Source organism: Pseudophryne corroboree, chromosome 1 (assembly GCF_028390025.1).
Source record: "Pseudophryne corroboree isolate aPseCor3 chromosome 1, aPseCor3.hap2, whole genome shotgun sequence".
In the NCBI taxonomy this organism is placed as follows: Eukaryota; Metazoa; Chordata; class Amphibia; order Anura; family Myobatrachidae; genus Pseudophryne; species Pseudophryne corroboree.
The window spans coordinates 271,214,633-271,239,389 of NC_086444.1; the positions used below are offsets into that span (position 1 = coordinate 271,214,633).

Below are 24,757 nucleotides of genomic sequence, written 5' to 3' on the forward strand. Positions count from 1 at the left end.
CGGCTTTACAACTTTGCCGAGCAGCTACTTGGTCAGGAGCAAATACGTTTGTAAAATTCTACAAAATTGATACCCTGGCTGAGGAGGACCTGGAGTTCTCTCAATTGGTGCTGCAGAGTCATCCGCACTCTCCCGCCCGTTTGGGAGCTTTGGTATAATCCCCATGGTCCTTACGGAGTCCCCAGCATCCACTTAGGACGTTAGAGAAAATAAGAATTTACTTACCGATAATTCTATTTCTCGTAGTCCGTAGTGGATGCTGGGCGCCAATCCCAAGTGCGGATTGTCTGCAATACTGGTACATAGTTATTGTTACCAAAAAAAATCGGGTTATTGCTGTAGTGAGCCATCTTTTCTAGAGGCTCCTCTGTTATCATGCTGTTAACTGGGTTCAGATCACAAGTTGTACAGTGTGATTGGTGTGGCTGGTATGAGTCTTACCCGGGATTCAAAATCCTTCCTTATTGTGTACGCTCGTCCGGGCACAGTATCCTAACTGAGGCTTGGAGGAGGGTCATAGGGGGAGGAGCCAGTGCACACCAGATAGTCCTAAAGCTTTCTTTAGATGTGCCCAGTCTCCTGCGGAGCCGCTATTCCCCATGGTCCTTACGGAGTCCCCAGCATCCACTACGGACTACGAGAAATAGAATTATCGGTAAGTAAATTCTTATTTTTTTTATTCCTTCAATTTTAATTAATGCTCGATATAAGCACAAAAGAAAATGAGGGAATGTATGAAGGTACAAAGGATTTTTAATAAAAAATGAATTAAAATACAAAGGGATTTCAAAATTTGTCACAAATGGTTCTATATTCTGACAAAAGACAATATTGTCATAACCAGATGGTACAACTTATCAACGTGAGAAAAAAGATGGAAGTCCCGGGTTATCTCACCGTTGTTTCGTTGAATTCACTGGTAGTTGTTGCTCAGTTTCCACATGCTCCACCAACGCGTTTCTACTTTAGGTAAGTCTTTATCAAGGTGCATGTGAAGACTGATCTGCACCAAATTTAAACCCTGTGTCACAAATGGGCTCCGCCTCTTCCTGGGCGGGAATGATACTAATCATACCTAAAAGATCCCCAATAGTGACGTTCACCAGGGCTGGACTCTATATCATACATGCTTATATGAAAATAATGGAGAAGAGGGGATAAAATCTAAATGAATAAAACCACAGGAGAGAGTTTCCGGTTTGCGTTCCACTGACAGTGGAACGCACAACTCGTCTGCCGGATATCCGGTCCGACGTCCAATAATATATGAGTGCGTCAGCGCCTGAAAGCGGAAGTGACGTGATGTTTACATCTAGTGTGCTCCACGTCTCCAGAAAATCAGAAGGGGCAAAAGGGGAGGGAAAAAGAAAACTAATAGACATCCTAAGAAAAAGAAGAGAAGAAGAAATCCCACATCTTCAATGGAAATACAGGTGGAGTCATGAATACAGATCATCCAACCACACTCCAGGATGACGGATCCGAGGAAGAAAGACATAATCAAGGATACGTTAAAATCTTCAATTTGAGTAACTACAAACTTTCAGAAATAGAGGAGAATGTCCTTGCGAGAGGGCTTAAATTTGCCCCTCCTCGAAAATCGATAATTTTGAGGTATTTGTAGATTTACAACGATTTATAAGGAAGCTTACCTTAAAGAAATTTTTTCAAGATCAACCAATACAAGACGAAGAGGAGTGTAGTATTTTTAAACCGAAATCCATCTTTTATCCACTACATAAGAAATTCTGCTTTGTGGAGACATTTGAAAAAGCAGTTAGAGAAGATCTGGAACATGTAATCCCTTGGACCAATGGGGCAAGAAACTTGAATAAGAAAAAAAGCGATGCGTTAGCAAACCTCAAGAAACAAACCTCCATTGTGATAAAACCAGCGGATAAAGGGGGGGGGGGATATAGTCATTCTCAATTTGACGGATTATGATGAAGAAGTCCTTAAACAATTAGAAGATGGACAGACATATAAAAAAGTTAGAGGAAATCCGTCAGAGCAAATTAAGAAGAAACTCACCACTTTTTTGGATAAATATAAAAGTCAGAATATCATTACAGACAAGAACTACAAATATTTGTTGATTCAGAATCCATCTATACCGGTATTTTGCATCTCACCTAAAATCCATAAAAGCTTGGAGAAACCACCCGGGAGACCCATAGTAGCGGGCACTGAATCCCTGACGTCAAATCTGTCACAGTCTTGATAAAGACTTACCTAAAGTAGAAACGCGTTGGTGGAGCATGTGGAAACTGAGCAACAACTACCAGTGAATTCAACGAAACAACGGTGAGATAACCCGGGTTTTCCATCTTTTTTCTCATGTTGATAAGTTGTACTATCTGGTTATGACAATATTGTCTTTTGTCAGAATATAGAACCATTTGTGACGAATTTTGAAATCCCTTTGTATTTTAATTAATTTTTATTAAAAATCCTTTGTACCATCATACATTCCCTCGTTTTCTTTTGTGCTTATATCGAGCATTGAGTAAATTAAAGGAATAAAAGAGGACTACATTCAGATACGTCGAAAGAAACCTTTATATGAAAGTACACTGCATCCTGAAGTAAGCATATATGTGAGCATCCTGTATATCTAGAGATATGAATATGGGTGTATGACTGTTTATGGTCCTTGGATACCACGTTTATATGGGTGAAAGAAACCTTGATGGGATTTATTCTATCCTTTTAGAAGTAAGCACACATGTGAGCAGCACTTTTATGTGAATCACTGAGGTGAACCTTACGAATAGAACTGCACATCCCAAATACTGGAATAACCGAAGGAGCCTGGGTGGATATTTTACCCTTTGAGCCTCTGCAAGGAGTGTTATTGAACATTTGTGTTTGCATTGTGTGTTTTTTTCATACATTATCTCCTGGACGACGGACTTACGTATGAACTTTCCTGTATGAAAAAAAGAACGGACTTTAGCCCACACGGGTAAATTCTTTGTATTATTGATTATTTGCGCCACCTAGGGACCATCCTAAAAATCTTTTTTAACATGTATCACAGTTGCACCCATATGTAAACCATTGCTATTAGGCAACAATCTAAAACCTATAGAATACAGAATTAACTCCTCATCTTGTGTATGAAAAGTTTTTAAACATCCACAAAAAGGCATTATACATGCCCAGGTGATGCAAAAATCGCAAATAGCAAAGCGTTCACAAATAGCCAATCACAAGTGGTTCACTATTAGCGGTGACCACGCCTTTTAAGATATGCAAAATGGCTTATATACAGTATCATTCTTCCTTCACCACTGTGGCTCTAAATGTGTCTCTGTCTTCTTATGGGGGGTCATTCCGAGTTGTTCGCTCGCAAGCTGCTTTTAGCAGCTTTGCACACGCTAAGCTGCCGCCTACTGGGAGTGAATCTTAGCTTATCAAAATTGCGAACGAAAGATTAGCAGAATTGCGAATAGACACTTCTTAGCAGTTTCTGAGTAGCTCCAGACTTACTCGGCATCTGCGATCAGTTCAGTGCTTGTCGTTCCTGGTTTGACGTCACAAACACACCCAGCGTTCGCCCAGACACTCCCCCGTTTCTCCAGCCACTCCCGCGTTTTTCCCGGAAACGGTAGCGTTTTTTCGCACACTCCCATAAAACGGCCTGTTTCCGCCCAGAAACACCCACTTCCTGTCAATCACATTACGATCACCAGAACGAAGAAAAAACCTCGTAATGCCGTGAGTAAAATTCCTAACTGCATAGCAAATTTACTTGGCGCAGTCGCACTGCGGACATTGCGCATGCGCATTAGCGACTATTCGCTCCGTTGCAACAAAAAAATAACGAGCGAACAACTCGGAATGACCCCCATGGTCTTTTGTTCTGGAAGAAAGGGCTGTGATAGCAGAAAGTTTGCAAACTATAGTACTATACAGTTATTTGTAATTATCTCACATTTACTTTATCTGCCACGTACAAAGGCCCTCATTCCGAGTTGTTCGCTCGCAAGGCGATTTTAGCAGAGTTACACACGCTAAGCCGCCGCCTACTGGGAGTGAATCTTAGCTTCTTAAAATTGCGAACGATGTATTCGCAATATTGCGATTACCAACTACTTAGCAGTTTCAGAGTAGCTCCACACTTACTCGGCATCTACGATCAGTTCAGTGCTTGTCGTTCCTGGTTTGACGTCACAAACACACCCAGCGTTTGCCCAGACACTCCCCCGTTTCCCCGGCCACTCCTGCGTTTTTTCCGTAAACGGTAGCGTTTTTTCCCGCACGCCCATAAAACGGCCTGTTTCCGCCCAGTAACACCCATTTCCTGTCAATCACACTACGATCGCCGGAGCGATGAAAAAGCAGTGAGTAAAAATACTATCTCCATTGTAAAATTACTTGGCGCAGTCGCAGTGCGAATATTGCGCATGCGTACTAAGCGGAATTTCACTGCGATGCGATGAAAAATACAGAGCGAACGACTCGGAATGAGGGCCAAAGTTTGTGTTTAGAATGATAAGCTTGTGTGCTGGTGTAAAGTATATTGTAACAGTAATGCTTGTTCAGGCTCACAATATTAATCTTTTGTAAGCAATTCACTGCCTCTAGCAAAAATGTATTCTTGGTCAAGGAATACAATATATTATATGTTCTTAGCTAGTGGTTAAAAACAAATATATGAAGGAATTTTACCGGAACTAATAACACTTTTCTTTAGAGTGTTTATTGAACCACTCTGTAGCAGAATTAGATTAAAATCCGCAAGTGGGCTAAATTTTCTCTATAGCCATTTCCCTGTTTTATGTATATTTTACATCATTTCAAAAACAATTCATTCGTTCAGTGCTATTAAATAACAGCTACTGTCTGAAAGTAATTATATGCCACTATGTTTTCTAAAACGTAAAATCAAGTTAACTAAAACGTAAAATCACGTTTTAAGGGTCTATGGCCCAAATGTACAGTATTAAGCCTTAAAAAGTGATAAAGTGGAGATGAATAAAGAGTGATAAAATACCAGCCAACCAGCTCCCAACTGTCATTTTTCAAACAAATCCGGAAACATAGCAGTTAGGAAGCTGATTGGCTGGTACTTTATCACTCTCCACTTTATCACTTTTAAGGCTTAATACAATTTGGCCTATGTACTAAGACTTGGAGAGAGATAAAGTGGACAGAGATAAAAGGGTATATTTACTAAGCCTTGGATGAAGGTAAAGTGGACAGAGATGAAGTACCAGCCAGTCAGCTCCTGTCATTTTTCAAATCCAACCTTTGACATGGCAGTTAGGAGCTGATTGGCTGGTACTTTATCTCGGTCCACTTTATCTCCACCCAAGGCTTAGTAAACAGACCCCAAAGTACTATCAGCTCCTAACTGCCATGGTACAGGCTGTGTTTGAAAAATGACAGTTAGGAGTTGGTTGGATGGCACTTTATCTCCGTCCACTTTATCTCTCCAAGGGGCAGATTCATCGTGAAAAAACTGTGAAATTAAAAACTTTCGTTTTTAATTCTCATTCTAATATTTCACAATTTTTTCAAAATGCAGTATACCCCTATCATAAAATTATAACTTCTTAAAAACTGGTCTTTTTGCAAAGACAATTTTTCGGAAGTGTGAGCCTTTTTCCTGCTTTTCCATTACAAAGAACAGGGCTGATCTTCTGTCTTCCCGGTTTTGCTCCCTCTGGCTTCCTTACAAGTGGCGGCTCCGTTCACAAGCACTTTCCAATGCAACCTCTCCTTCCCCGCATCCCCTGCTCCTTACTTCAGTGATATGTCCTTCTTTACAGCCTTGATGGATGAGGCTGACACTTAAAACTGTGTAATAGCAATTAAATAATTGGAAAAAATTAGTTTTATGTGATCATGAATATCCCCCCAAGGCTTGGTACATAGACCCTTTAGTCACCAAGATTGTGCAATGCTTTTGAATACATAATTTCTAGGCAGGGACGAAAACACCATGGTAGCAGCTACTATAGGTACTAAAGTTGGGGAAGCCCTACGTTCATTAGCAATGTCACATTAGGAATTTATGGAGCGAGCGCCGGCTGTGAATAGTCACAGCCCGGCATGCCATGCAGCAAGATGTGTTGCAGCATGCCACATCACAGCGAAGATGAGCATGGCTACATCTGTAGCATGTAAACTTGGACAAGTCTTAAAAACTAGAACTTTTTCTTGAAATTTAGGAACATTAACATCTCTGATTGTCATTCTGGGGGTGATCAGAGGTGGCCATCGCTGCGGTAGTGGCTGTGACTTTTTTGGTTGCCACTACTGTGTCTTTATGCTAATGCTTTGGCCGAAGGGCATCCTATTGGGATGCCCACTGGCTTCAGCGCGAATCCGCTGCACACTGTTGGCACAACATCAGCTGCCCCATCGGACATTGCACCTGATTATAACAGGCACAGAATGTCTGAGTGAACCTGGCCGCCATTGTCAGTGCAAATGCATCTGTACCACACAAGTACTCTCATCGAAATTAAATGGATCTCTGCACCTCCCTGCAGTACACATTGAGATGCATGCAAAGAGGGAAAACATCCTAGCGCCCATCTTTGAATCACCCCTCAGTGTTCTGTAAGGAGATGGAAACTCCTAGCTGCCAGGGCCATAACTAGGGTGGTGCAGATGGTAATTTGCACATAGCGCGTTTGCCCTGTGGGAGCACCATCTGCATCCACCGTGAAGGAAAGCTCTGCCTGCCAATGGCAGGAGGCAGGATCCGCCCTGAGTAGGTCCAGCGAGAGAACACCAGCGCAATCCCCAGAGGAGGTGGGAGAGGTCACAGCAGGTCTGGAGTCCCACTACAATTGCCTGCATATGAGTCAGCCGTCTACAGTGGTGCTGCGTCTGTGAGGTCAGCCAGGAGCTGACACTGCAGGGAGAGGCAGTAGCTAGGCGGCGGTGGGGTGAGTATTGATGATGGTGGGAGCCATGGATGCAATAGGCCTGGCTGATTATGGCAGCGGGAGGGGACACACACACTCACACACTACTTCTTGCTCACACATACTGCTTACTGACACTACACCCAGCCCACAAACACACACTGCTCACTGATACTAAACCCTGCGGGGGAGGAGAGGGTAATGACAGGGATGAATGAAGTATAAGGGGCTCTACCTGGCATAATGTGTATATGGGCTATACTTAGTATAATGTGTATAAGGGGCTCTACCTAACATAACTTGTATAGGCGGCTTTACCTGGCATAATGTTTATAAGGGGCTCTACCTTGCATAATGTGTATAAGGGGCTCTACTGTGATGTTACATGTATAAGGAGCTGTACTGTGACGTGACATGTATAAGGGGCTCTACTTGATGTAACTTGTATAAGGGGCACTACTGTGTGGTGTAATGTGAATAATGGATGTTAGTATGTGGTGTAATGTGACTAATGGACACTACATGCAGTGTAATGTGTTTGCACACTGTACCTATTTTGCATATGGGGGTAGACCAATTCTCCTTCTGGCACAAGGCACCAAAATATTTAGTCACGGCTCTGCTGGCTGCTTCCTAGCTTTGCACTCACACGTTGGCCGTGCTACTAAGTTTCTTGGCAAGTACTGATAAATATTGCAATGATATTAGGGGTTTCCAACTATATGATCTTATTCAGTTAAAAGACATAAAAAAGGAGAATGTTACTTTGTAAGTAGATTGCAAAGTTGTTCAACTTCATATGTACCAACTTTTTGGTCCAGGAGATTGGGACCCTTGAAAAGGGTGTGTGGCCTTGATTGGGAGGCGGCGTGGTCTCGTGGGTAGTGCCGCAATCATCAGCCATGCCTGTTTTCTGCACTGCGGGAGCATGCCCAGTGCTCTGTGAGCTGTTGGCCATGCCCCAGTTCCTCTCTCCTGGTGAATAGATGCACCGCTGCAGAGCCGCAAGTGAGAGAGGGTGTTCCAACTTCCCCTCACCACAGGACACTACAGGACACTGGAGGTATGCAACTGAACATGTGAAACTGTAAAAACAGGGCCACTAAGTCTGGGTGGATGACTTTATGAGAATTATGTTTAACCTATTTTGACCCTATTTGATGAGATTATGGACCTTTAATTAAAGGTTTACATGAATGTGTTATTCTGACATCATGGATTGCATTATTGGGCTATTTAAATCAGCTGCCATTGTTCTGTAATAACACAAACTTGTAAAGAACTTAATGGATATTCTGGCTCAGAATGCAAAGTAAATGGATATACAGCTAGCAGAATATAAACTAAGCAGCTGTACTCTGAACAATCTGCTGGATGTGTTCTCTCTGTACACTGTGTAGGCATATCATAATCCGGGTTAATGGAGATATCTGTGCCCGCTTTATGAAGCTTTGTACATACTATTTCCCAGAACGAGGTCTCACCCACGAGAGGAAATGATACATACAGTTGACTTATTCAGAACATCTGTCATTTTAAAGTATACATGCCTAAAAGCCATTACTGTTAGACTACCAATGTAACTCCGGGATGGTACAAAACTGTCCGTGGCACAGTCCTATTTTACTATGATTTATACAGACACTGTAAGTATGTGGATGAGCACTTACACACACAATAAAATCAATGAAATTAAGTAAGTGAATACAGGTTATGGGAATCCATAGGCAGGATGAGGGCCACAGAAAAATAAATAGATTAAAAAGCCATACAGTATATCAAATGAGGTTATTCCTTCATATATCATCTCTGGTTTTCTAAGTTTTATTATTTTTTTGATTTAATTTTTTTTTGAGCAAACAGACTACCTGCATTCAAGTATATTATGTAACCTTTACGTTTATCTCAAAGTACATTGTGTAACCTTGTACTGTACAATTTTCAATCGTTTGGTCACTTCATTTGCTCCCCAAAATGCCAAACTATAATATTTAATATAAAGTACAAATAAGAAGCATAAAACATTAAAAGAAAAACATGAAAATACTGTAAAGGGTATTCTTTTCAATGTAATTATTTTTATTTTTTTTATAATTAGAATGCATAATTCCAGGTTTAGCTCCGAATATTTTATAACATTTCTATTTGTAGAAAATCTTATGTTCTTTAGGTCTATAGAAGCTGGAAGAACCTATGGGGGTCATTCCGAGTTGAATGCTTGCTAGCAGTTTTTAGCAGCCGTGCAAACGCATTGTCGCCGCCCATTGGGGAGTGTATTTTAGCTTTGCAAAAGTGCGAACGCTTGTGCAGCAGTGCGCCTGCAAAATCTTTTTTGTGCAAAACAAGACCAGCCCTGTAGTTACTCTTCGTGTGCGTTGATTCTTGCGATGAAGGGGGGGGGGGGCTTTTGGCGTCACACACCCGCCCAGCGAACGCCCAGCCATGCCTGCGTTTTTTCTGCCCCGCCTGCGTTTTCCTAAGTACTCCCTGAAAATGGTCAGTTCACACCCAGAAACGCCCACTTCATGTCAATCTTCCTGCGTTCGGCCGTGCGACAAGAATGTTAGTTAGACTCTGTGCAAGCCCACGATGCTCATTGTACCTGTACGACGCGCCTGCGCATTGCGGTGCATACGCATGCGCAGAAATGCCAATTTTTAGCCTGATCGCTGGGCTGCAAACAACGGCAGCTAGCGATCAACTCGGAATGACCCCCAATGGCTGTCTGGGTGTTGTGGGAAAAGCTCACAGATAGCTAATAACCAGGGGTGGAGAGACGGGTGGGGGTGGTACTAATCACCTAGACCCGGTATTGTCTTAGAGGTCTGGCTGGCAGTGCCAGCCATTGCAAGCTGTGGCGCGCGTAGTATTTGCCATTGATTTTTTTCCTAAGGGGGAACGGCCTTGCCTCCCAGCTTTGGTCACACTCCTTTGTATTATCCAGGCCCGCAGAACGTCTAAACGGTCCTTTTGATATCTGGCAGAGTATGCTGGGATCTGTAGTTTCACATTGTATAGAGAACCATTGATTAAGAGGCCTGGTTTATAATATTCATAACATAAACATAGAAAACATTAATCCAGCACGTATAAAACAATAATATTGATAGGATGCACTTTGTAGCAGCAATAAATCTCCTTAATCTTAGTATAGGCCCAATTCAAATGTTACTATTTAAATACTGTCACAATCTATGGAGCTCAGCAACTCAACTTGCAGAAAACTTCACAGATTCACTTTCTGTATCACTGTCTGAGCCTACAGTGGAACAGGTGCTACTCACAATTAGGCACAATTCATCAAGTCGGAATGAAGTTACAGAGTAAGGAGATAATGCACTATTGAAAATACCAGTGCTCCCCAATGTCAGTCACTTATCAGGTTTCTCCACTTCGGGTGTTTTCATCAGGAGTGTATGTGATGTAGAGTTACAGGCAAGTCCGTTTTGCAGACAGATCTTGAAACTTTTAGCACTGCTCATGCTCTGTAACCGGGTGGGTGCATGCATGTACGGGACTTGTAATCTCAATCACATCCCCACCTGCTTCTGAATGGGTGTAGCTGGGAAGCACTGGGGCACTTGTACTTAGGGTAAGTTTAGTGAGTGTTTATTTAGGGCTTGTATGGATTGCTTTCTAGGTGCTGCATATGGCTGTGTCTAGGTAATGCATATGGCTGTGTCTAGGTAATTCATATGGCTGTGTCTAGGTAATGCATATGGCTGTGTCTAGGTAATGCATATGGCTGTGTCTATGTAATGCATATGGCTGTGTCTAGGTAATGCATATGGCTGTGTCTAGGTACTGCATATGGCTGTGTCTAGGTACTGCATATGGCTGTGTCTATGTAATGCATATGGCTGTGTCTATGTAATGCATATGGCTGTGTCTATGTAATGCATATGGCTGTGTCTAGGTACTGTATATGGCTGTGTCTAGGTGCTGCATATGGCTGTGTCTAGGTCATGCATATGGCTGTGTCTAGGTAATTCATATAGCTGTGTCTAGGTAATGCATATGGCTGTGTCTAGGTACTGCATATGGCTGTGTCTAGGTAATGCATATGGCTGTGTCTAGGTACTGCATATGGCTGTGTCTAGGTACTGCATATGGCTGTGTCTAGGTACTGCATATGGCTGTGTCTAGGTAATGCATATGGCTGTGTCTAGGTACTGCATATGGCTGTGTCTAGGTACTGCATATGGCTGTGTCTAGGTACTGCATATGGCTGTGTCTAGGTACTGCATATGGCTGTGTCTAGGTACTGCATATGGCTGTGTCTAGGTAATGCATATGGCTGTGTCTAGGTAATGCATATGGCTGTGTCTAGGTACTGCATATGGCTGTGTCTAGGTACTGCATATGACTGTGTCTATGTAATGCATATGGCTGTGTCTATGTACTGCATATGGCTGTGTCTAGGTACTGCATATGGCTGTGTCTAGGTACTGCATATGGCTGTGTCTAGGTAATGCATGTGGCTGTGTCTAGGTACTGCATATGGCTGTGTCTAGGTAATGCATGTGGCTGTGTCTAGGTACTGCATGTGGCTGTGTCTAGGTACTGCATATGGCTGTGTCTAGGTACTGCATATGACTGTGTCTATGTAATGCATATGGCTGTGTCTAGGTACTGCATATGGCTGTGTCTAGGTACTGCATATGGCTGTGTCTAGGTACTGCATATGGCTGTGTCTAGGTAATGCATGTGGCTGTGTCTAGGTACTGCATATGGCTGTGTCTAGGTAATGCATGTGGCTGTGTCTAGGTACTGCATGTGGCTGCGTCTAGGTACTGCATATGGCTGTGTCTATGTAATGCATATGGCTGTGTCTAGGTAATGCATGTGGCTGTGTCTAGGTACTGCATATGGCTGTGTCTAGGTAATGCATGTGGCTGTGTCTAGGTACTGCATATGGCTGTGTCTAGGTAATGCATGTGGCTGTGTCTAGGTACTGCATGTGGCTGCGTCTAGGTACTGCATATGGCTGTGTCTAGGTACTGCATATGGCTGTGTCTAGGTACTGCATATGGCTGTGTCTAGGTAATGCATGTGGCTGTGTCTTGGTACTGCATATGGCTGTGTCTAGGTAATGCATATGGCTGTGTCTAGGTAATGCATATGGCTGTGTCTATGTAATGCATATGGCTGTGTCTAGGTACTGCATATGGCTGTGTCTGGGTAATGCATATGGCTGTGTCTAGGTACTGCATATGGCTGTATCTAGGTAATGCATGTGGCTGTATCTAGGTACTGCATATGGCTGTGTCTAGGTAATGCATGTGGCTGTGTCTAGGTACTGCATGTGGCTGTGTCTAGGTACTGCATGTGGCTGTGTCTATGTAATGCATGTGGCTGTGTCTTGGTACTGCATATGGCTGTGTCTACGTAATGCATATGGCTGTGTCTAGGTAATGCATATGGCTGTGTCTATGTAATGCATATGGCTGTGTCTAGGTACTGCATATGGCTGTGTCTAGGTACTGCATATGGCTGTGTCTTGGTACTGCATATGGCTGTGTCTAGGTAATGCATATGGCTGTGTCTAGGTAATGCATATGGCTGTGTCTAGGTACTGCATATGGCTGTGTCTAGGTACTGCATATGGCTGTGTCTAGGTAATGCATGTGGCTTTGTCTAGGTAATGCATGTGGCTGTGTCTAGGTAATGCATATGGCTGTGTCTATGTAATGCATATGGCTGTGTCTAGGTAATGCATATGGCTGTGTCTAGGTAATGCATATGGCTGTGTCTAGGTAATGCATATGGCTGTGTCTATGTAATGCATATGGCTGTGTCTAGGTACTGCATATGGCTGTGTCTAGGTACTGCATATGGCTGTGTTTTGGTACTGCATATGGCTGTGTCTAGGTAATGCATATGGCTGTGTCTAGGTACTGCATATGGCTGTGTCTAGGTAATGCATATGGCTGTGTCTAGGTAATGCATATGGCTGTGTCTAGGTACTGCATATGGCTGTGTCTAGGTACTGCATATGCTGGTACAAGTGTGTATTAATAATTATGACATCTATGTGGGCAAGTGTATGGATAGAGGCATGGGAGGCAATCAATTTGCTGGCTGTCAGGATCCCGGCGGTAAGGATACCGACACCGGAATCCCGACAGCCGACAGTGCCAGCAGCTGGAATACCAGTTTACAGGGGCTATTCCCACTCGTGGCTGTCCATGACACCTACAGAGTGGGACTAGAACCGAGAAACATTGTGCCAGCATCGTTACTGCTGTGGCTAGTCTGCATGATCATAGACTCGCTCGGGGATGCAATGTTCCTCGTTATTGCGTTGGTGCTGCGTATCGGCACGCAGTTGCTGAGGACTTTGCGATGGCTCCTGTGGGCGTTTATATTCTTTTCTGGGCGACAGCTTCACTTGTGATGATTAGCAAGTCCTTAGCCCGAAAAATTCTATTGCATAAGCTTTTCTGTACAAATCTGAATCAGGCTCGTACTGCCAGTGTAATTGTGGTTGACCAGCCAGTTTATTGTTCCTGTGGGCCAATATATTATTATTATAGGAAATTCCGTTGCACTTTACAAATGGAAACAACAGTGATAAAACAAAACTGGGTAAGACAGTAATAGAGGTAGGACCGCCCTGCTCGCAAGCTTACAATCTATAGGGAAATAGGCATTGCTACACAAGGGTAGGCGTTATCTATTGCACAGTGGTGCACCAGATTGTAAAGGCTCTGATATGGTCACACAGCAATTTTGACCTGGGGTCAGGAGGATGGGAAAGTGAAGAAAGAGAAACTAGGTGAGGATATGTCTGGACTGTACAGAGGGGATGTAATTGGATAGGAAAGTTTATGAAGGTAATGTGAGCTGTTTTGGAATTTGATAAGCTGGCCTCAAAAGATGAGTTTTCAGGGAATGCTTGAAGGATTGTAGACTAGAGCAGAGTGTTATTGTGCATGGGAGAGCATTCCACAAAGTGGGTGCAGACCACAGAAAGTCTTGTAATTGCGAATGGGAACGAAACTAGAGTGTGGATGAGAGCTGTACATCTGTTGAAGTGGTCGAGTTTGGAGATATTTTGAGATAAGCGAAAAGATGTACATTGTTTGGTTAATGTCCTTCTGTGTGAGTAAAAGTATTTTATATTGACTATGGTATAATACAGGTAACCAATGGATCCAAAATATTTACCAGTTGGTACATACTGTATTCTAATTAAATTAAAAAAAATTGTGTGGTGTTTTAAGTGTAGGAAGTTTGCATGTAAACAGAACACAGGATGTGCAGTCTGAAATACTGTATGCAGGTAAAGATTAAAATACTTCATAGGATAACATACAATAAAAATTGTTCTCTTAAAAAACCTAGAGTTACATTTTATCATGAGTACTGAGAGGGAGTTTGGGGGGGGGTATAAAGCATCCCTTCTTTGTGTGCCTCTCCATGTAAGAATATGAGGGGGGCTGTGGTACCCATCCGTGAGCCCAGCTGAGGCACAAACAGATAGGTTATTATTGGTCTGCATGGTCACTCCTGCTTGGCCACATGCATCAACCTTTTGTGGTCCTAAAGGCCACGTAACACAAGGCTGCATGGACAATACAGTGTTTTTCTCTCTGCGGTCCTGCATTTTATAGTTAGAACCGACTTCATTTCCCTCTGATATTATTTTGAGTGCATCTAATAAAATGTTCACTGACTTGCCTTCCAGCATTTCTCTGTCGGGCATGTCTGTCTTTTCATATATTTAATTTGAAGCGGATGCATGATCTAAAATAAATGCTCCCTAACATAACATAGTTATTGCAACCTGAAATAAGAAACATTCATATATGAAGTAAAGGGCCCTACACATTGGCTGATCCGCCGCCGAGCTGCCCGACGGCGGATACGGGCGACCCGGCGGCGGAGGGGCAGTGACGGGGGAAGTGAAGTTTCTTCACTCCCCCGTCACCCGGCTGCATTGAAGTGCAGGCTAATATGGACGAGATCGTCCATATTGGCCTGCATGTACAGCCGATGGGGGACCAGCGATGAACGAGCGCGGGGCCGCGTATCGTTCATCACTGGAGCCTCCACACTCAAAGATATGAACGGTATCTCGTTCATTTATGAACGAGATCGTTCATATCTTTGACTGATGTCGGCCAGTGTGTAGGGCCTATAAGGAGTTATAATACATTCTTCTGTGTTCCCTTGAAACTCTACTATGGTTTATTAAAAATTAAAGATAAATGATTTCCTCACCCTAGGACATTCATACATAAAATCTCACCACGGGTGAATATATAATCCCCATCAGATTATATCTGACTGCCTCCATCTCAGAGTTCTAGAGGTATATTTATTAAAGTTCGATTTAAATCGACTGAAATCGAGTCGATTCGACATTCTTTTTCACTCATCAAATCCCGCGTTTATTAAAGATTTGATTTTGAAATCTATTACAAAATAGAATTTGATGAGGCTCGATTTTGACTAGTGATTATGTGTTCTGTTTAGGATATCCATTTCAAAATCACCTATAAAATCTAATGAAAAATCGAATACAAAATCAAAAAACTTCCTAATTTATTCCTATTGGTCCAAATATATCACATGCAAGAAGCTGCTGTGGTTCCTCTAATGGTTTAGTACATCTATGATGGGGCGTCTGCGCATGCACAGGACCTGTTCTGTGTATGTGCAGAATGGGTCCTGCATCATCGCACACAGTGCCTCCTAAACCTTAGCCTGTCATCATTTGGGATGCGGGGAATCCAAAGACGCAGGAGCTGCACTGTGTCCATATCTAAATGAGGCCCATAATTCCTGCAGCCGCAGTGAGCCACATGTTTGGGTTCCTTTTTATTAGAGATGTGCACAGATCCTCAAGTGTTTCTTGATTTCTTTCAAAATTGCTAAAAACATCTAAAATCATGTAATCTGGACCTGACACACAGAGCATTTACAGTATTATTCATATCTGACCTGCTACACCAACAGATGCTGTGGCGATTGCAGCTGCGATTGTGCATGATGAGGATTTGCATTATTATTTAAAAAAAAACAGCAGCCCTAAAAAAGTGCAGAGACGCCCAGCGGAGCCATCGCACAGGCACAGGAACTGCGTACACATTCCCAGGGCACACGCACATCCTTCCATAATCAGCAGCTCTATTAAATGAACGGACTCACAGCAGGGTAACCTGAACAGAGATGCCAGAGACACACCGCTAGAGTATGGATTTGAAGGCGCACCCAGTGACACGCCCCAAAAATGACTGTGTTTTTGCCACCACTCCCCCATCAATGCCCGCAAAGAGTGCCTGGCTGTCAATCACTCTGCGTAAAGGTAAACGCTGCAAGTGACATCACTATTAGGCTGGGGCCACACATAGCGGCCAATTGGATCCCGTTCAGTAGGACCCACTTGGCCACAAGGAGACTGTACATGGGCGCCTATGCAGACGTGCGGCAGTCCCGCTGTCGCCGGATCCAACTGCACCATGCTGCGGTTGGGCCATATGGCAGGACGACGGGATTTCAGTGTGAGCACATACATTTCAATGTATGTGATCACACAGTGCGGCCGTGCACACAAAACCCCCCTCCGGGCCAAGCAGCTTCAGTTCAGCTGAGCTAAGAGCTCCGATCACAGCTGGCAGCCAGAGCGGAGCCGCTGTCTACCCATCAGCTGCACCACAAACCAACAATCTGCCTGCCTGGCTACAACTTTTAGTATCATCAGTGTGAGAGGGAGGGAGCTGGTGCTCTGGCGCTCCGCTCTTTGGGCTGCACTGCAGCTACAGTAAGTGGCGGCGCTAGCTAGCGGACGGTAGTGTGGCGTGGCCCGGCGGGTGCCTGCAGAGATTTTTCTGCCCCACAGCGCATTGCGCTGTGTGCAAAGCACCTTTCGCCCATACCTGGTTTCGGCCCTGGTAGTAGTAGTAATAGTAGTAGTAGTAGTAGTAGTAGTGTATAATAACTGCATTCTGTCAGAAAGCTAATTCCTCTGCATGCTTCTCTTTTAAATGGTGCAGTCCTATTATTGTCATGCAGGATCTACAGTACCATAACAACCAATTAGAACTTTGGGAGTGGAACCACTAGCACACACATAAATGTTGTGTGCTCAACCTCTAGAAAAACAGTTTTGTTGCCAAAATGTCCATATGGATAAAAGTGTACACTCCTCTTGTGTTTTAGAATTGTCATAATTGTATTAAGTAGGATATTCTTCTGATTAAATAATTGTGCTATTGTTTCATTTCAGTCACTTACTGTATTTAAGTTTTGCCACTTTCATCGATGATGATGATGCATTTAATGTATTGATTTATTAAGTTGAATAAAGAGGTAGATTTAAAGTGCCGATGATATTAAAAGTAAAGCATGCTGTATTTTGCTTTTAATATTATAACTGTTTTTACTTTATCCCAAAGTGTGGCCTACCTTTGTCTAGTTAGTATTACAGGAGAATTACCATAAAGTTTTAATATGTTTTGTAACAGAAAAACTGGTAGTATTATAAAATATATTTAATTTTACTCCTGTTTTTAAATTAATTGTATTTTTTGATGGTAAATATATTTGTTGCATTTGAATTGTTACTTTTCATAAGGATTATTAGATAAGAGAACTTCTTAAAAAAAACAACATTTTGGAAAACATTTTGGCCCCCTTTTCTATTTTTGCACTATCCCTACTAAATTTAATGGATAACCATTTGGGCATATGTAAAAATATGGTGCATTATCCATAGCAGCCAATCAGATTCTGTCATTCTGCCATTTTTTTGGGGTGTTTACAAAACAAATGTCTAGTTGCTATGGACTACAGCACATGACAGTACTTTATTAAAAATGTTGATCTGCATTGTCAGTCCCCCACTGCACTAAACTACCCTGTCACTATGTTTATAAATAACATTGACAATAGTTGTTTGTATACAATAATTTTAGTGTACTAGCTTTCAGATACAGTACGTCATTTATTTTAGTAATATACTTTTTTCCTTAATTCTTTGAGTTTGAATAACATTTGACACATTAACTTGTTTCGATATTTCAACATTTACAACGTATCTTTGCTTTCTTTCTAGATGCAGCAACTGTTCCATGAAAATTATGAACACAACAGAAAAGGATATATACAAGATTTGCACAACAGCAAAATCCATACAGCTATAACACTACACCCTAATAAAAGACCAGCATACCAGTACAGGCTGCATAATTATATACTGAGCCGGAAGATTTCTGAATTACGCTTTCACACCATCCAGCTTCACAGAGAAAGCGTTTTGATGAGCAAGCTCAGTAACACAGAGATAAGCAAACTAGACCAGCAGCTTGGTATGATGCCATCTTTCAATAGATTTCAGCCACGGGAAAGAAATGAAGTAATCGAATGGGAGTTTCTCACAGGCAAACATATTTATTCAATGTCTGCGAATGCTCCCCCATGCCAGAGCCTGAATAACCTTCTCAGGGTGTCTTTAGACGACACAGTGATGCAAGTCATGGAAATGATCAATGAGAACTCCAAATCCAGAGGAAGGCAAATTGATTTTAAAGAAATTCAGTATGGGTACCGCAGGATCCATCCGTTGTATGGAGTAGAATATGTATTAGATTTGCTGCTTCTATACAAAAGGCATAAAGGTAGAAAACTTACTGTCCCGGTAAGACGCCATGCATACCTGCAACAATCCTTTAGTAAACCATTTTTCAAAGAAGAAGAGGAACTGGATGTGCAGAGCTTTCTGCAGAGTATTAATAGCGACACCCAGTCTTTTTCTTTTTTCTCCAATTCATTGAAAATGTTTTCTGCACTTCACATAACTAAGGAAATGAAAGAAAATAGTGAAAAGAAAATACATTTCCTTGTTCCTCTTACTGGACGATATGACATCTTCATGAGGTTCATGGACAACTATGAAAAGATCTGCCTGATTCCCAAGCAGAACGTGAAGCTGGTCATTATACTGTTCAATCCTGAAACAACCCCTGACTCCAACAAGCATATGGAACTCATGGCAGAATACCAAAATAAGTATCCCCAAGCAGACATGTCTATAGTGAAAATGTCAGGACAATTTTCTAGAGGTTTGGGTCTTGATAAGGGATCTGCTCAGTTTGACAATGATACTCTACTGCTTTTTTGTGATGTAGACTTGATTTTCACAGCAGACTTTCTACAAAGATGTCGGGATAACACCATTCAGGGACAGCAAGTGTATTACCCGATTGTATTTAGTCAATATGATCCAAAAGTTATATATGGTGGAAATCCTCCTGCGGACAGCAATTTTGTTTTCACTAAAAAAACAGGCTTTTGGAGAGACTATGGATTTGGGATTACGTGTATTTATAAAAGTGATCTTCTGAAAATTGGTGGGTTTGATACCTCCATTCAAGGTTGGGGGCTCGAAGATGTGGACCTCTTCACTAAAGTTCTATCTTCTGGTCTCAAAGCTTTTCGCAGTCAAGAAACGGGGGTAGTTCACATTTTTCATACTGTCCAATGTGACACTAATTTAAATCCTAAACAGTATAAAATGTGCTTGGGTTCCAAAGCAAGTACATTTGCATCTGCTGCTCAATTAGCAGAAATTTGGTTAGAGAAACATTTAGGTGTTGGATATAACCGAACTCACTCCTGACATGTAAACTCATTGTTATGTCAAGGGGAGTTTACCTCATTCTCTAATTTGGTCATTGTTGTCAACAAACTGCTCTATGTCTTCCAAAGGATATTTGCTGTTCACACAGACAAAAAAAAACTCTACTGATTTCCAGTATTTTAATTTCCTACTGAAGAGGGTACTACAGTAGTTCCCATTTTTGTGTTTGGAAATGAGTAAGATTTGCCGATGAGTTACATGGTCTTAAGGAGCACATTTATTAACGACGAGTCATCCAACCCAGAAGTTGATTCTTAATGGGGAGTAGGGTGCAATATCATCATTATTGTATTTGTTAATGTGATCCAAATATTTGCTGGCAAAGGAACCACAAAAGTGCATTATGTTTCCCTTTGGGAAAAGACTTGAGTTTTATAATTTATAAAAAGACTTAAGTATATAAATACTACTTTTGTTCTTCTTTAGAATTTTTAATGTACAAAGATAACTATGATGATTGTATCTTTATTTTTTAAAACTATGTTGAAAAGGATCTTTTCATGAACAGCTGGTACTGGCTACCAAATTCCAAAATGTCTTACTATGCGTCTATTTCCGAATGTTTTGCGCCTAATGTAAATTGACTCTATTCTCCAGGGAATATAGTAACATCAAAATTTAAGTACTGAACATTCTTGAAACCATTTTCTATTGATAGCTGGCAAGAAGATGAATTTAATGAACATTATTATTTATAAGAAAGAACAATGAAACGTATCTTTTTAAACAAATATGCAAAATGTGCTTATATTTTAGTGACTCAGACCACAAATGTGTTCCCATTCATATGCCCTCGTGCTGTGAGAATTAATGTGATAAATCAATTGATATTTAAAGGTGCAGTGCTGCTTATATTCTTCGTAACACCAAATCTATTTTTTTCTAAAGTTACCCTTAATATCCATTATCATGTATTAATCACAAGTTTGTTAAGACATAATTTCACTATATCCCATTTTTGTTTTTAAATCAAGCGTTTTTTTTTAAAGATTTTTTGACTATATCCCGTTTATTCATTAGAGTAGCAGCATATCCCCTAAAACCATACAAGAGCAATTTTTTATGGAAACTCATTGGAACTGTCTAAACCTTGTAAAGTGTAATTTACTCTTCCTCTACTCTGAATGTACCAAAATGTAATTTTCATATTTAGGTGCTTTATATAACATTTCCCTCAGGACAGAATGCAAATCTTGTCAACAACTTAATGAATTGTGCATTAAGCACTGACTCGTTGCTGATCCCAGTATATAGTGTGTCGCACTTGTTCAAACTGGACAATCAATAATTTACACTGCTACATACATTTAGCCATGGTAAATTATTCATGACTCAGCATTAATCTCAAGGTTTCATCCATTAGCTTAAAGGACAAGAGAGACAAAAAATCCTGTTACATTTTGAAACTTTTGTGCTACTATTTATAACAGACTGCCAAAAAATGGTTCTGGCTGATTTGTCATTGACATGGTAAGAAGTAGTTTGCTAGGGACGCAAATCGGATTTAGAAAGTTCTATGTTTATTCACCCTAAAATGAAAATTGTTGGAAAAGTAAGTGTTACCTTCCAAACAAGCCCTAATAATATGTTAATGGTGACAAATGAGTCACAGTTCAGTAGGTTACTACCTTGTTTGGACAGCTGTGGCTGTGTGGAGGTAAGGGCAATAAGGGAAACCTTATTGCCCTTAACTCAATATAACCACAGCTGTGTCTAGCCAGTTGCCCCTTTGAAGAGTCATCCGCAAACTCAGTTGTTGGAGAAGCTACAGTAGTCATGTTCATCAGTGCAGCTGGGGAGTTATCCTTAAAGATGCCATCTGGCCATTGCTAATGTCAGGAAGTTGCAAAATTTCTATTTTTTAATTTGAACCACAACAATTCTGTTGGGCCTTTTGCAGCATATTGTAGCTTCTTATGGTCCAAAATATATATTATTGTTGGTGAATAAAAACATTTTCAGATGGGGAGATGTATCAAATTGATTTTAAGGATCTATGAAATTCAGTTGGCATGTATCATTGTAGATCTGTCACTGATCTCCCACAGTACTAAAAGTTATGGGTCTACATCATGCAGAAACACTCGCTATATAGTCTGCAATGGTTATGGGGTATAGTGGAAATTGTAGCTTGAACTTACCTGCTAATGCCATTATTAAAGTGACAATATCTTGTGGTTGAATCAGAGTAGGAGGGCTAGGGATAAAGTGTGTTGTTACAAACAGGTCGCAATTAACTAATGTCAAATAAAATGTTCAATTCACAATAATCACTGCTAATTCTAACGGGATAGTAACCTAAAAAGAAGCATACCTGATTAGAAGAATGTAGTGGGGACAGCGTGACAATAGAAGGACACCAGAAAACTATAAAATGATTGTTATTATTTAATAAGGTATACTAGCATCATTGGGAATAATATATACCCATAAAAACACTGCTTCTGATGAAACTAGTATATCCTTGAAAAGCGTTAGTTACTAGTACCACCATTAATATACCCAGAGACACCTGAGACACTCCTGATTATACAGCAAGAATTTTCACCTACATTGCTGCCAACACTCATTGTTCATTGGGACCTGTGGGACCTTTGGACTACAATATACCTTATCCAGCAATTGTTTTCTATCCTTCAGCCCCCAACACCTACTGTAGGTCCACAATCTAAACTGCTCTGCTTATCCTGAACAGAACTGCACAAATTACAGGAACAGGCACTCATCATCCTGGAGTTATTCTTTGATGCACCTGTGTATCAGGGACGTGCGGCGAGCTGCTACATTTGCAATTTCAGTTGGTAATATGATCTAAACTTTATATCCCCAAAGATACTCATAGGATCTGTATACAACTGTCCAGGTGGCTCTGTTCCATTATAGGTTCTATATACAATTGACATGTGCTTTAATACTGTATATGTGTTTATTATAACTAGCATATTTTTTTATGATAGTTATATTTATATTACTCCCAATGTTGCTAGAGTTCCTTATTACATAATAACATTATCATTTTACATTTTTCTGGTGTACTTATCTTATGGTATATTAAGGTGCCTCTTCATATCACCCTTGCAGCAGGGCAATGCCCCGAATGTATTGAAGGATAATCTGACTTTATTTCACAATTTATCACCAGTCCATATACATTACCTTGTGTTATTTTGACGTTACACATTTAAACAAATCTGGACTTAAATATTTCATACTGTAAATAAAAAGGAACAAAAATGTAACTGATGGAAGTAAATGATTCTGCTGCTCCCCATAGATGCTGTCATCAAATGAAAAGACAGCTGTACTGTATGTTAAATGTACTGTATGACTTTTACATACGCATTCACTATTCCAAAGTTAAAAAAAAATTAATATTGAATGCATAACTTAAACAGATTTTAAAATCTAACAACCAGTAGCAATTGCGATAAGAACTAGTGGGGAAATATCTAAAATATATACGAGAATAACCGTTATCTGTTTCAGTGAACACATGTGTGACCAAAGTTATTATACAGATGACATGTAGAATGCATGTGTTGCTCTTTATGGATCTGTTCCAGTACAAATATTTGCCCAGGAATGCCTAACAGTAGGCCTCTGGCAGGTGGACATTAACATCTGGCTTGTTAAAGTTGATGACAGCAGTAGTCAGTCAATTGGAGGGACTGCTGGATATCCGTGCATTACAGAAACAAGTACTGTAGCTGCTATTTTAAGACTCTGTGAATTCATTGCATCTGGTTGCAGAAGTTATTCAAATCTTATAAAACACCAGGGAGAAATTTAGATTAGCAATTAGCATGAAATACTATGCAGAAATGATTATATCTTTCCCATGTTATCTGAAAATACTTGACACTGCAGCAAATTAAAAGAGATTATGTAAAGTACAGTTGCTGCAAAAGATAAGAGGAAATAAAAGTCTAATGTTAGCGTCAAAAAAATACAAGTAAATGTATAGCTATATCTACTATATATATACATATATATATATACAGTATCATTATTTGAAAGCAGCTGTAGAAGCATGTTTGTATGTCAGCCAATGTATATTTTACATGGTAACAGAGTTTGCTAATTTCAGTAGAATTCATGTAGGTTAGTTTACGATACACATAATATAAACGTATTCGCAATGATAACTGTATAGTAATACATTTGTAAAAACAAAAACAAAAAACTCCCCTCCTGATTTTTGAAATAGTGTCTGAGTATAAGAATGTGATTAAAACAACAATGCATATTACAATTGTAGACTGATCTTGCCAGCAGCTCTCTGTAAAACAGTATTGTTTGAAAAGTTACTAGTTTACTTTTTAAATCTTTTTTTTTTCTTTTAAAAATGGTGCATACTTGTTATTGATGACATTGTCCATTTCAGACTCCTCATGCTTGTCTCTATAGAGCCATTTTTTATTATGTAATATTTAAGGTATTATTGGTTACTTGCTGGTCTGGTAACTTATGCAAAAATATTCCTTTTTTTCTGTTAATTTTATAAAATATTGCATTTCTTTAACATCATTGCACTTTTTTTTTGTGTTTGTAGCATATTTATTTAGCACAATAAAATGTCTGTATAGTCCCAAGTTTCAGCTCATGCAATGGGTGGGGTGGGGTGGGGGAAATCCATAACAAAGAGTCGTAAAGCTGAGTTCTACAAGAATATTGGGAGCATAAACATAATAAATAGTTACAGTATAAGTATTATTTTCATTACGAAATAAAAATAAAAAAATATTTTTTGCAAATACTGTACAACATACACTTTGTTGATGACACTACTAAAAGGACAATCTACGTATTTGGTAAGAGAATTTGGAATGTAATGAAATTGATTATAGTCAACATCATGGATTTGTGGTTTTAATTAGCAAATATTCTTTTAAAAACAGTATACAATAAAGGCGCTTTCTCCAAATGTGCAACAAAAAACCCCATTAGTAATAATAAATAACAATGTAAAATGTACTTGAGTTGACTTATACCTAAGGTAGCATATAAATACTGCTTTGCTAAACTGTGAAACAAAGTGTCTCTTTCCTTTAGGTGTAAAATATTCTCTTTCACTAGGAATGAAGAACAATAAGAGAAAACATATCTTCACAAACCTCTCTTTGTAGGACTGCGAAAAAGTATAAGTTGATGTGAAATTATAGGTATTAGTACAAAGTCTTCACATCTCTTTGGTGCTAAGCTTACTGTGTTTATACTTATTCTGCTT

At 40.4% G+C, this 24,757-nt stretch overlaps 1 protein-coding gene across 1 annotated transcript in view; it reads left to right on the forward strand.

The window, feature by feature from the left end:
- Positions 1–24,052, forward strand: part of CHSY3 (chondroitin sulfate synthase 3) — a 483,251-nt gene extending 459,199 nt beyond the window's left edge. Inside the window, exon 3 of the mRNA XM_063964257.1 lies at positions 17,947–24,052. Coding sequence (XP_063820327.1) covers positions 17,947–19,509 — 1,563 coding nt within the window. The 3' untranslated portion in view covers positions 19,510–24,052. The remainder of the gene's footprint in view (positions 1–17,946) is intronic.
- The last annotated feature ends 705 nt before the right edge of the window (positions 24,053–24,757 follow it).